This window comes from Heteronotia binoei, chromosome 21, assembly GCF_032191835.1.
Source record: "Heteronotia binoei isolate CCM8104 ecotype False Entrance Well chromosome 21, APGP_CSIRO_Hbin_v1, whole genome shotgun sequence".
NCBI lineage: Eukaryota > Metazoa > Chordata > Lepidosauria > Squamata > Gekkonidae > Heteronotia > Heteronotia binoei.
The window spans coordinates 146,863,026-146,876,197 of record NC_083243.1 but is presented as its reverse complement, the minus strand read 5'-3'; the positions used below and the strand labels follow the sequence as shown (position 1 = coordinate 146,876,197).

The following is a 13,172-nucleotide window of genomic DNA, read 5'->3' as shown; positions in this document are numbered from 1 at the left end:
ATCAATGAATATGGTTAGTTAAATTAAACCATGCTTTCTCATTATGTCTGAATTGAGCAATTGATTGATGTATTATCTTTGTAAGAAAATGCTTTCCGGTCCCTTTGGCCTGTAATGAAGACCACAAAAGCCTTTTATTGCTTGTTGGTGGGTTAAAGGAACTATGTTTGTGGGCTTGGGAAAGGATTTTCAGGGGCATGAGACTAGATGGCTGAACTGCATTGGGCTGGAATCTGTTTCTGTGTGCACATTCACTGTGCACGAAGAAATAGTTGCACCTCTAGTCTGGCAATCTGCATAGAATTCCTTTCTATTTGTATGCAGCAGAATTCCATATGTGTAAAAGTTCATGGAAGACAGAGTAAAGAACCTTTTTTTCCTGTGTTCAGTAAAATCCTGTATGAGTGGATTGTATGCATGGAAAAGGTATTGTGCTTGGGAAAGGTCACTGTTATAAAAAAAAAAAAGATTGCTAGATTCAGGGAATCATTCACAATTTAAAGTTTTATATTTTGGATGCTCAAATCACAATCAAAAGGAATGTAAAATATTAAAAAACCCTACAAATCTAATTTTCATGTGTCAAATACAGAACACTTTAAAATCCAATGTCCATTATGACAACATTGCATGTATTTAAAAGTGCTGAATTTGTTTTTAAAAATGCCTCTGATGGGTGGGTTCACAAAGTGTCATTTTTATCATGTTCCATAAAACAGGTATCCTATATGAGTAATACATATGCTTATCTAAAAACCGCCGATTACCTGGAAGTATTGATTATCATCTGATTTATGCAGACAAATGAGATTATGTTGCAGTTGGTTTGTAAAACAAGCACCCATTTGATTTGTGAATTCGAAAGGCTATTCATTAGCTCTATCTCTGTATACAACAGACCATACAAAATGCCCACTGAATAATTTTTGTCTATCTCAGTCCAGAAAGGCCCCTGTTACAGATTTGTTGGGATAGAGCCAAATAGTACAGGTGCTCTCCAATGTGGCATTTTTTCTAACTTCAAATGGTAGATCTGTGTAGAAATGGCTGCAGTCCCAATTAAATAAATTTAGATCTGATTAACTAGCATTTTTAAAAAGTCACTTAATGTGTGGCTACAGGGCTTACCTAAGCAGAACTGAACTGAAAGTCCTTGTTAGAATTCAACAGCAAGTTTTTATTAAAAATTATGCATACAAATTATACATTTAAATGCCAAGTTATATTTCTTTTAAAAGTGTAAAGTACTGGGGTTGGCGCAGTAAGAGACCAGAGTCTGAGAGTGATTTCAGCAAGCTTTACTTCAGGAACACCAACACAGACTGAGCTCTATTCAAACCTCCCGCTCCTTTATACAATTCTTGCCCCCTTCTGATTGGTCCTTAACTATGTACATGGATTGGCTATTTACAGGGGCCTAAGGGCCTATCAGGGTACAGTATGAGCCTAGATGTTGATTGGCTACTTATGTTTCAATCCTTTCCCTGATTGGGCACGCTTAGGCCTTCTCTGGAACCCTGGTGTGGAGTACAAGCTTTGGCTTGTTCAGCTTCCCTCCAAAAGTAACAGTTCCCTCCAAAAGTAACAGTTCTCCCATTTGAGCCTAGGACACAACACCCCTCCCCCCATAGTTCCAGCTATCCGGTGACATAGTCCTGGAGATATGCTGGAGGGCGGCGGTCTCGTGTCGAGCGTCGGAGCTCCGAGGGGACTGGGCGTTCCGACTCGGTTGGTGGTTCCGCGGCTGCAGAGCTGGAGACATCTGGGACGGCGGCCCCGGGAGACCTGGGTTCAGCTGCGCGGTCGGGGGTCTCCTCCTGCTGGGCCGAAGCGGGCTCCACGGAACCCTGTTCTGTGTCAGGCTCACGGGGACTTACGTTGTCCGGATCTGGAGCCTCTGACCTTGGCTCCTCGGCAGGCAGGCGACCACAGAGTTGGTCGATGTGTCGCCTCAGGAGATGTCCACCCTCCAAGGTCACTGCATAGGAGACCGGTCCGGTGACGTGGTCCACCTTTCCAGGGAGCCAGGCGGGGCCAGTGGTGGCATAGTTCCATGCCCACACTGTCTCACCTGGGTAGAACCCTCTGGGGGCTTTAAGGTGTTCCGGCGCCGGTCGCCTGTCTGGGGCTCGGTCAGGGTGCAGCTTGTCCAGCAGGGTGGTGATGCGGCGCCCCATGAGGATTTTGGCTGGACTGCGACCTGTGGAGGCAGTGGGTGTGGTCCGGTAGGCTATTAGGAAACACGCCAAGTCTTTTGGCCAGTCTGAGGGGCCCAGACGGTTCAAGGCCTCCTTTGCCGTGCACACCATCCGCTCTGCCTGGCCGTTGGTGGCTGGATGAAACGGGGCAGAGCGAATGTGCCTGATGAGGTTCCTGGCTAAGAAGTCCTGGAACACTGCGGACGTGAATGCTGTGCCGTTGTCGGTGACGATGGTCTCCGGCAACCCGTGAGTTGCAAAGATGGCCCTCAGAGCCGTGATGGTCGCCTGCGATGATGGCGAGGGCACCTGGACCACCTCCAACCACTTGGAGTATGAATCCACTAGTATGAGTAGAGTCCGCCCATGGAAGGGGCCAGCAAAGTCCATATGCAGTCTTGACCAGGGGTTTTTGGTGGATTCCCATGGTTGCACTGGGCCACGTGGGGGGTCAGGCCTTGACACCTGGCATGTCGGGCACCTTTTAACCCAAGCCTCAATTTCTGCATCGAGGCCGGGCCACCAGACATAGCTCCGTGCGAGAGCCTTCATGCGGACTATGCCCGGGTGTGCCTCGTGCAGGGCTCTAAGCACTTGGTTTTGCAAGGGTTTGGGGATGACGACTCTGTTGCCCCATAGTAGGCAGCCTTTGTGGGTGGATAGTTCGTCTTTCTGGGCTGCAAACGGAGTAAATTCCGGCCCAGTCGAGCCCTTGGGCCACCTCCTCCCCACCCAGTCCAAGACACGGGAGAGGACTGGATCACGAGCGGAGCGGGCAGCAACGTCGCGGGCGAGCAATGGCCTGTCCGGAAGCATGTCCATCAGTAGGATCTGATGAGCCAGGGCTGGATCGGGATCCACGTCAGGCAAGGGCAAGCGGCTCAGGGCGTCAGCATGGCCCATTGCCTTGCCCGGGCGATGCACTAGGGTGTAAGTGTAGCCGGCTAGAAAAATGGACCAACGGAGGACCCGTGGGGACAACACCTGAGGGGTCTGCCGGTCTGATGCAAAGAGGCCCAAGAGGGGTTTGTGGTCCGTATAGAGGGTAAAGGGCCGGCCGTAGATGTAATCATGAAATTTTTTGACGCCGGCCACAACTGCCAACCCTTCTTTGTCGATTTGGGCATAGTTCCGCTCCGCCAACGAGAGGGTCCGCGAGTAGTACGCGATAGGGACTTCGGTCCCATCAGGGAGTCGGTGGCCCAGAACTGCCCCCACGCCATAAGGGGATGCGTCGCATGCAAGGACCAAGGGCAGGGTCTCGTCGAAATGGGCAAGGACGGAGTTGGACATCAGGAGGCCCTTGATATCCTGGAAGGCTTTAGCGTGCTGGTGGCCCCATGCCCAGGGTCGGTTCTTGTCTAGAAGTCGGTGCAGGGGTTTGGCCACTGCTGCCTTGTGGGGGAGAAAAGCATGATAAAAGTTTAGGAGGCCGAGGAAGGCCTGGAGTTCTTGCTTGTTGGTGGGCGCTGGAGCATCTCTGATGGCACGCAGCTTGGCGTCGGAGGGGTGGACCCCCTGGGCATCGATGGAGAACCCCAGGAGTTCCACCCGATCCACGCCCAGGAGGCACTCCCGTTTGACCTTGAGGCTGGCTGTTTCAAAACGTTGTAGGACTCCTCTAAGGCGGGCGGCGAATTCTTCAGGCGAGGCTGCCGCGATCAGCACATCATCGAAGAATGGAGTGACTCCGGGAAGTCCTTTTAAAAGAAAGTCCACGAGTTCCTGGAACAACCCCGGAGCCACACTCACGCCAAATTGCAACCGCTTTACTCTAAAGGCCCCCCGGTGGGTCACAATTGTTTGGGCGTTGGCCGTGGCCTCATCCACCGGCAGCTGTTGGTAAGCTTGGGCCAAGTCCAACTTGCCAAAAATTTTTGCGCCGGCTAGGGTGGCTGAAACGTGGCTGACGATGGGCACAGGGTATGCGTGGGCCTGAAGAGCCTTGTTGAGGGTGCACTTATAGTCTGCACAAATCCGCACCTCCCCACTGGGCTTGACTGGAGTCACGATGGGAGTTTCCCAGGTTGCGTGGGTGACAGGCTCTAGTATTCCCTGTGCAATCAGTTTATCCAGCTCCTCCTCAATTTTAGGCTTGAGCGCGAATGGAACTCGCCGCGCTTTAAGCCTAATAGGCCGCACTGTGGGGTCGAGGTGTAGTGTAACCGGGGGACCCGTGTAGCAGCCCAAGGTGCCATCGAAAACGGCCAGGAACTCTTCGCAAACCTTGTTAAAGTCCACTCCGACAGTCTTATTGACCCCCCTGATCTCTATTCCCAGGGGCTTGAACCAGTCGAGACCCAAAAGGCTTGTAAGGTGGTTCTTGACCACTAGCACTTGTAACTGGCCCTTGAACCCCTTGTATTGGACTGGGACCGGGCCCACTCCCAAGATAGGCACCTTATTCTTCTGGAAGTCCACTAAGGTAAACCCCGGGTCCCTGAGACGAGGCCTCAGCCTGGTGGGAATTTTAAAAAATGTCTCTGCCGCTATAATAGATGATGCTGACCCAGAGTCCACCTCCATTTGGCAGGACACCCCCCCCCGATCCCTACATTGACCCGGATTTTGGAGGGCCTGACTGGCGAGGGTAGGTACTGTACCGGGTATGGGTGGGCGTGGAGAGTGTCGGTCTCGAAGTCTGGCTGGCCTTCGGAGTGCGCAGATCTTTGCGGGACGCGTGCTCGGGATGTGGATCTGCAGGCGCAGGCGATGTGGCCTTCCTTGTTGCAGAGTCGACAGGTGGCATTCCGGAATCGGCAGGTCTTCCGCTCGTGCTGGCCCCCGCAACTTGCACATGCAGGTAGTGTCTTGTGTCTCATGCCCTGTGGGACGTGGGTGGTCTTCCTTCCTGCTGAACGATAGCCGGTTTGTAGAGCTTTGTCCTCGTCTGAGTCCTCTGTAGATGGTTCAGGGTTGATCTGGTGTGCCGCAGCCTGTCTTGTCAGCTGTGGCTCTGCTGATCTGCCCTTCTCCCAGCTGGTGGCCACATCGATTGCTTTTGTTAGGTCGCACTCGGAGAGGGACAGGAGTTTCTGTACTAGTTTTTCGTCCCTCAAGCCCCATACAAACTGGTCGAGAAGGGCTTCGTTGAGGTCTGCGAAACTGCATCGGCTTGCCACCCGGTGCAGGCTTGTCAAGAATGCCATCGTGGTTTCGCCTGCCTTCTGTGTCCTTTGTCGGAAGTCCCAGTGCCGGGTGAGCTTGGTTGGCTGGGGCTGGAAATACTTCTCCAGAGCGCTGATGATGTCATCCACCGGCGTCTCTGAGAGCTTCCTGGGTTGGAGAAGAGCCACGGTCTCCGTGCCACACGTACTGATAAGCAGAGCTCTCTGCATGGTAGTCTCTGTAATCTTCTGGAAGGTCAGGTATGACTGGAAGCCTTCGACCCACGAGTCCCACAGCTCGGGGCGATTGATGCTAAAGGGCTGTAGGAGGTTGGTTGGAGCCTCCATTCTTGGCAGCGTGTCTGGGCGGCTTACGAGCTGGGGTGTGCGCAGAGCGGAGGTGCAGACCCAGATGGCTTGGATTTAGCCACTCTTCTGTGTTCCTGGTTCTGTTGCTGGTTCTTACTGGCATCCCATCCTCGTCGCCAGTGTAAAGTACTGGGGTTGGCGCAGTAAGAGACCAGAGTCTGAGAGTGATTTCAGCAAGCTTTACTTCAGGAACACCAACACAGACTGAGCTCTATTCAAACCTCCCGCTCCTTTATACAATTCTTGCCCCCTTCTGATTGGTCCTTAACTATGTACATGGATTGGCTATTTACAGGGGCCTAAGGGCCTATCAGGGTACAGTATGAGCCTAGATGTTGATTGGCTACTTATGTTTCAATCCTTTCCCTGATTGGGCACGCTTAGGCCTTCTCTGAAACCCTGGTGTGGAGTACAAGCTTTGGCTTGTTCAGCTTCCCTCCAAAAGTAACAGTTCTCCCATTTGAGCCTAGGACACAACAAAAAGTGAACAAAAAGTTTGTTTAAAAAATTAAATGCAGGGTGTTGCTTATAATATCTATCCCGCCCTGAGCCACTTGTGGGAAGGGCGGGATAGAAGTCACCAAATAAATAAATAAAATAATATGTATTTGAAGAAATCATATCTACCCACAATGTTATATTTTTGTTAGTATCTTGAGAGTTTTAACACAGTATTCATATTGGGTTTTATTTATTTTTTTAATTTGTATGTTTAAGTGTTTGTGTAGCTAATGTTTGCAATTTGAAACAGTTCAGAATTTTAAAAAAATGTGATAAACTGAGAGCAACTTAAAATATATAAATAAGCTGTTTCATGTGGCAAAAGTTGGCATTGTAAGTCTATCAGATTTACACGTGTATTGTGGCAAAAAGCTTACATAGAGATTTTAGCTTGCATTTTAATATGGCTATAGTTTTTATGTTGGTGTGTAATCAGGGTTGCAATCTGGAAAGGTGCAGTGACCTGCATTGGGAGACAAGTCCTTGGAAAGAGCTGTGTCAGGAGAGCCAGTTTGGTGTAGTGGTTAAGTGTGCGGACTCTTATCTGGGAGAACCAGGTTTGATTCCCCACTCCTCCACTTGCACCTGCTAGCATGGCCTTGGGTCCGCGATAGCTCTGGCAGAGATTGTCCTTGAAAGGGCAGCTGCTGTGAGAGCCCTCTCCAGCCTCACCCACCTCACAGGGTGTCTGTTGTGGGGGAGGAAGGTAAAGGAGATTGTGAGCCGCTCTGAGACTCTTTGGAGTGGAGGGTGGGATATAAATCCAATATCTTCATCTTCTTCAGGCACTTTAGTGGAGGAGGCCATTCAGGGAACACAGAGTTTTGCTTCCACAGAGCTGTCATGTCCATGCTAAAATGTCCATGCTAAAATGAAACAATGGACAATGGATGACAAATCAGGGGTTGAGTCCAACTATCCTCCAAGGACCCTTCATTCAACTTAGGTAGCTTTTCTTCCAATGGAAAACTCCTTAAGGTGAAGGCGGGCTCCTTGAGCTGGAGGAAGACTTCAGACTAGTTCAATGAAATGGGAAGATATTGCAACATATGCAATGCTGACAGTAGAATTATAAGCAAGGGCTGTCTAAAATTTGAGAGTGTGGTATTGAGACAGACACTAGTGAGGTCCAGGTTTAAATTCCACTCTAGGTCACTGGATGACACTTGGGACAGTTACTCTCAACCTAGGGTTGTTGCGAGCAAGCCTCATTTGGGCAGGAGCTCACAGGAGCTGAGCTCTGGAACCTCCAAATTTCATTATGCTCTTTCTTTCTTATCCCCCCTCCCCAAAAAAACCCCTTGCTTCTTTGCTCCATTGTTCAAGCCCCATGTGAGAATATTGCTGAACTCTAAGTTTTGACGAACTTTCTAATATTTTTCCTATAAAAAATGTTGAAATGACCAAAACATATAAAACAGACAGATGGAAATCTTCATTATGCCACTGTGGCCACATAAGGAGAAAGTAATTTAAAAAGTATGATGGGAATAAGGTTTTATTATGAAATGGTTTTAGGTCAGCCATAGCTTTCGCAGAGTTGTCCTTGAAAGGGTAGCTTCTGGGAGAGCTCTTCTGACACAATTTAGTACACCTTCCGGTGATGTTGGGGGCATATGCAAATGAGTTGTACTAATGAGCCTCATCACCTCTTTTTCTACGAAATGACCCTCCGGTGTGAGAATAAAACAGGAAGAGTCAAACCGTGTACACCAGCCTGAACCCTTTGGATGGGATAAAGTCTGATAAATGCACACAAGCTTTATTGTCACTGAAATAGATTAAAAAATCTAATCAAGCAATCTAAAACTTTAGCTGGCTGTGTGCTCTGTTCTGTTTTCAAATGTGGATATAGGTAACAGATGAATTTGGATTAGATGAAAGTCTTTCCAGTGCCTGTCTTTTCAGCTCTAAGTTAAAGCAAGATTTAAAAAAATAAATAGATGCTATCTTTTTCTACTAAACTATCATTCTTTCTAGTTCAAAGCAGTCCAGTGTTTCTTTGTAGCATTTTGCTGCCAAGTTTTCAGTAGGGATGGAGATTATGCAGGACTTTTAGTAATGCTTTAGAATTCTAATGTGCAGATGTAACTGTACTGTATACACTAGGCTTTTGAATGTAATAAATATCATAGAAATGAGAACAATGGGTGCTATATCCATTAAGATGAACTGGGTATCTTTGAAATGTTAACTCTATAATGGCTTCGAAGCAGCTGTATAGTTAAGGCATATTGTTTTCCAGTGTTCTGTCATTATAACGCGGAAATTCCATTCAACTCTTCCTCCCTCCAAATGCTTTAAAAATTCAGCATTCACTGAAAAAAGTATTTTCCCACACTCTTATCTATCCATCTGTTTCTCTCAGGATCCCCCACCCCATGTACTCTGTTATTGCAGCTGAAGCTGACTACCCCACTTTTTGGCTGAACAGCCAGCAGACTTTTTTCCTTCCAGTAAATTATCCACAAAGAGGATTTATTTCATTGATTATTCATGTGCTCAAATCTTGCCAAGTTAATGTTTTAAACTGGAGTTCTGAAACCTCATAATACAGTAGATTTTTGCCAGACCAGTTAGGATAATAACCCTGGCATATTGTAAATTTCTGGCAGACTATGAACCAGAAAAAGAATGTTAGCCAGAAAAAAGTTGAAAATATTGTGGAGAAATCAGTTGCAACCCTAGGCAAACTGTCAAAATCAGGGCAAATTTAGAGAGTCTTTGTAAATTAACCATTTTAACTGAGTTTTTTCCCCTGAATCTTTAAATTAAATTATATCACTCTAAATAGATTTGCTGTGCCAAATGTAAGTCTGATAGGAATATTGTATCAGTTTATCATACATATGATAAATAGGCTCACTCTAAACATTTTCTTTATGTTACATCAGGAACAGTATTTTTTTAAGGTATAGGGCATGACATGTAGGTCCCCTTCATTTCAAGTGATTTATAATTAGACTATTGTATTGTGTTCATTCATATGCCCAATAATTTCCACTTTGTCTCCTTAAAGAAAAGTACAAAAGTACCTATTTCATTGAGCAAGGGGTACAGGTATACTACTCTATCAAATTACATAGTATTCATAGTGAGAAATGTGTTGGCTACCCCAGCATGCACAGAAAATTATGGCATAATGCTAAACCAACAGCAGAAATTGCTAGATTTTCTCTATCTAGATGGACATTAGTAATAGTTTCCAGTTCCCATTGCATTAGTTGGTAGTTAACCTTATGGAATAGGGAGCATATGGGTTATTAAACCAAGAACTTATAATACCATAACTAGGGATGGGCACGGACCAGGGAAATGGTGGTTCATGTTAGTTTGTGGTTTGTTTGATTTCCCAAACCATTTTGTGGTTCATCTGGTTCATCCCCATCCCCGGTGAGCTCTGAAGGCATTTAAATGCTTTCAGAGTTCACTTCCCCTTGGGTATTGTCAGTTTCAGTGGACTGAAACTGACCAGCTTTTCCATCCCTTCCTTTCCCCAGCTGGCTTGGAAGTGGAGAATAGTGAAACTGACTGACTCTACCATATATTCCCTCCCCCAGCCTGCCTGCCATGGCAGGCAGGCTGGGGACACTAGAAAGCAGCCAAATGGCTGGGAAAGGGAGAGGCATTTAAATGCCACCCCTTCCCTTCTCAAGCCAGCTTGCAGCAGTGGAATGGCTAGGGAAGGAAGGGGGAGGTATTAAATGCCACCCCTCCCTTCTCCAGCCCATGATCTCTCCATTGTACACTGTGGAGTGATAGGGCACAATGGAGAAATAGTGCTGCTGCTGTGGTACTACTCTAGAGAGAAGGGTTTTAAAATTTAAATCCATCTCTGGAGTCATGCCACAGCTGTGGCACAATCTCTCCATCATACCCCATGAGCCCATAGGGTACAATGGAGAGATCTCTCCCCTTCTCTCTTCCCTCTTCCAGCCAGCTAGCCCTAGCTTGTGGGCTGGGGAAGAGAAGAAAAATTGGGGAGAAGTTTCCCAGTGGGCTCAGCTGGGGCTCTGCTGGGCAGCCTGTTGAAGTTCCATGGGAGGGTTTTTTTGGGAGGGGGGGAAGACACTTTCCCCCAAACTGGTTTGAAATGAATAGTTGGTCTCAAACTGCGGTTGGTTTTTGTTTTGTGCCTTTTCCTAACCATAATCATTTTTCTTCCCTAAATTGGATAGGAATTAGAACATTAGATCTAATTGAGAAAACTGTTATCTGCTAACTAGATACTGTTTAAATTGCTAATTGATTGGGTAGATAAGGGAGGGGTGTGTATTTAATATTGATTGTATTAATTATTAAAAATAGAAATATTAAAATTGTTATTAATTTTGCTAATTGATTAAGTGCTGTGGGAGTGGGGAGGGAAGGTTAATGTTCTCTTGTTTAAATTGTCTTTAAATTAAATTGTCTTTAAATTAATTGGCAAAAGGGAAAGTTACCAGTAGGATACGGTATATATTAAAGATTAGAGATAAGACGGTATAGAGCACTGGATTGAGCGGGAGGGTGGGACAGGACACTGTACTCTATAACATCTTGATCGGTCTGAGGCTTTGATTCATTTGAGATGTTCTGCACAACATCTCCTTGTGATCCCTGGTCCGAAGGATGCCTGACTTGGTTCAGGGCCTTTTCAGTCCAGACCCCTATCTGGTAGAATGAGCTCCCATTGGAGATCCAGGGCTTTGGGACTTATCTAAGTTTCACAGGGTCTACAAGATGGAACTCTTCAGCCAGGCTTTTAATTGATCCAGCAGGCATCCTCTGAAGTCATCGCTCTCCCAGGACCCCACTATCAAGGTGCTCAAGTTGTGCTGAAAGCTTCCAGACTATATATATTGTGTGGTTTGTTGCCAATTGTGTGGATTATGGTCTTCTGGTTTGATTTGATATTTCTGTATTTATGATGCTGTTTAATTTTTGATGTGATTTGCTTTAATGTTGTTTTAATGTTGTAAGCCACCCTGAGCCTGCTTGTGGGATAGGGTGGGATATAAACTGAAAAATTAAATTAAATATCAATATAAAGAGTTGATTTTTGTGGGGCTGATAAAGTCTTAAGCAGGCAGCAATAATAATGTTCTGTTCTTTTTTCTCTATGTGGACAGAAAAGCAAGAGGATAAATTTCTAACCCCATCTGCCTCCTATTTGGGCTCTCTTGTGACTCAGGTGGTGGTAATAGTTCTTGGCTGCAATGCTGCTACAGTGATTGTGGAATGGTCATTATGACAGTGATTGCTTTGCCCATTCTCAAAGAAACAGGTTCAATGACATCCTGTGTCCCCTAGTTTAATGCACTTCCAAATCACAGGTCTCTGGGATCAAGCCATTGTGATTGAATTGCACCAAGAAGTGACATCATAATAGGCACATTCCTCATCAACACTCTAGCATTTTGGACAAAAACTTTATGGTTTTTTATATTTGGTTTTGGTGACCATAGAGTTTTTGCTAAGATCCCAGAAAATCAACACATGACATGCCTGGCATGGTGAAATCACTTCTTGGCAATGTCATTCCACCAACAACATTGATGCGAGAGAGGGCTGTTCAGGGTAGGACTTCCCTCAGCGACTAGCTGGCCAGCAGCAGATTGGAGCCCCCAAAATTGGGGGAACCCCTGCTCCAACTGGGGGAATAGCAAAAAACACTGGAAAAATTAATGTCTAGTAATATATACAATTCAAAAGCTGCACAGAATATGAAAATACTGGAAGACTAATAAACTTTTGTTTATAGCAAAATTACAGAAAGACACTAATAAAGAATAAATCCATACTACTCAAGTGCAAACCACTCAGTGACAAGAAGTGTTTCAAACAGAGTCCCAAAGAAAACTGCCAGTGAAAGATGGGAAAGCTCTCTCCAAAATGACGGACCCTGGAAGACTGAAATAGTACTTTCAAACAATGCCGAGGTCCCTTGCCCGACAATCATTTCAACACGAAACAAGTGCCTTTTTCAAGGGCTGGACTTCTTCCTTAATATTAATTTGCATGGAACAGTAAAGCCTTCAAAAATATATTGTGTGGTCACAACAGGACCTACATGTTCAAACACCTACCAAGCTTCTCACGTTTGATGCTAACGTAACTCTTCATTCTTGCTGCTTGATAGGGATTGATGGTCCAGCTGCTTTTCAGGACGATGTACAGGAAGTAGGGAGCCAGGTTCAGATTCTTACTGTTGGAGAGGCTTGCCAAGATGAGGATGAGGGTGAGACATTGGTTAGCAATCAGCAACAAAGCAAACAGGACCTTCGGGTAACAATGCAGAAAAAAGGTAAGGGTCCATTGAAACTTGGTGAGACTTTTTACTATTTATTCTTGTGTAGTTACAATTTAGCTAATATGGCTGTGAACTAGAGGCTTATTCATAACTTGATCCAGCAATAGAACTGAGAGGAAATTTATACAAATGTCTTCCAATGGAAGATTTCTATTCCTTTGCTCCATTATCTACCAAAAGGAAAACTGCAACCAGGAAAGCAGAAGGAGATTGAGACTGGAGAGGGCAGCCATGAAGGAGCTAGAAAAGATTCTTAAGTGTAAGGATGTGTTGCTGGCAACCAAGATCAAGTTATTTCATGCTATAGTTTTGTTCCCATTACTATATATGGAATGTGAAAGGTGGACAATGAAGAAAGCTGAAAGGAAGAAAGCTGATTCATTTGAGATTGTGCATTTAAGGAGTTTTGCTGGTATTGTGGACCACCAAAAAGACCCAAGCGGGTCAAGCATGAATTCTCCCTAGAGACTAAAATGACTTAAACGGAGGTGATTGTACTTTGGTCACATTCTGAGAAGTCCGGAGTCACTAGAAAAGGAAAAGTTGAAGGCAGCAGAAGATGAGGAAGATCCAACATGAGATTGACTCAATAAAGGAAGACATGGCTCTCAGTTTGCAAGACATGAGCTAGGCTGTTAGTGATATAATGTTTTTGAGGCTATTAATTCATAGGGCCACCATAAGTCAGAAGTGACTTGATGGCAC

General features: G+C 45.8%; 1 protein-coding gene across 3 annotated transcripts in view; it reads left to right on the top strand.

Moving 5' to 3' along the window:
• TUB (TUB bipartite transcription factor) overlaps window positions 1-13,172 on the top strand; it is a 260,973-nt gene that overhangs the window by 221,904 nt on the left and 25,897 nt on the right. For all 3 annotated transcript variants that reach the window (XM_060262944.1, XM_060262942.1, XM_060262943.1), the window contains one exon: window positions 12,297-12,461. In XM_060262944.1, the coding sequence (XP_060118927.1) occupies window positions 12,297-12,461 (165 nt within the window). The remainder of the gene's footprint in view (window positions 1-12,296; window positions 12,462-13,172) is intronic.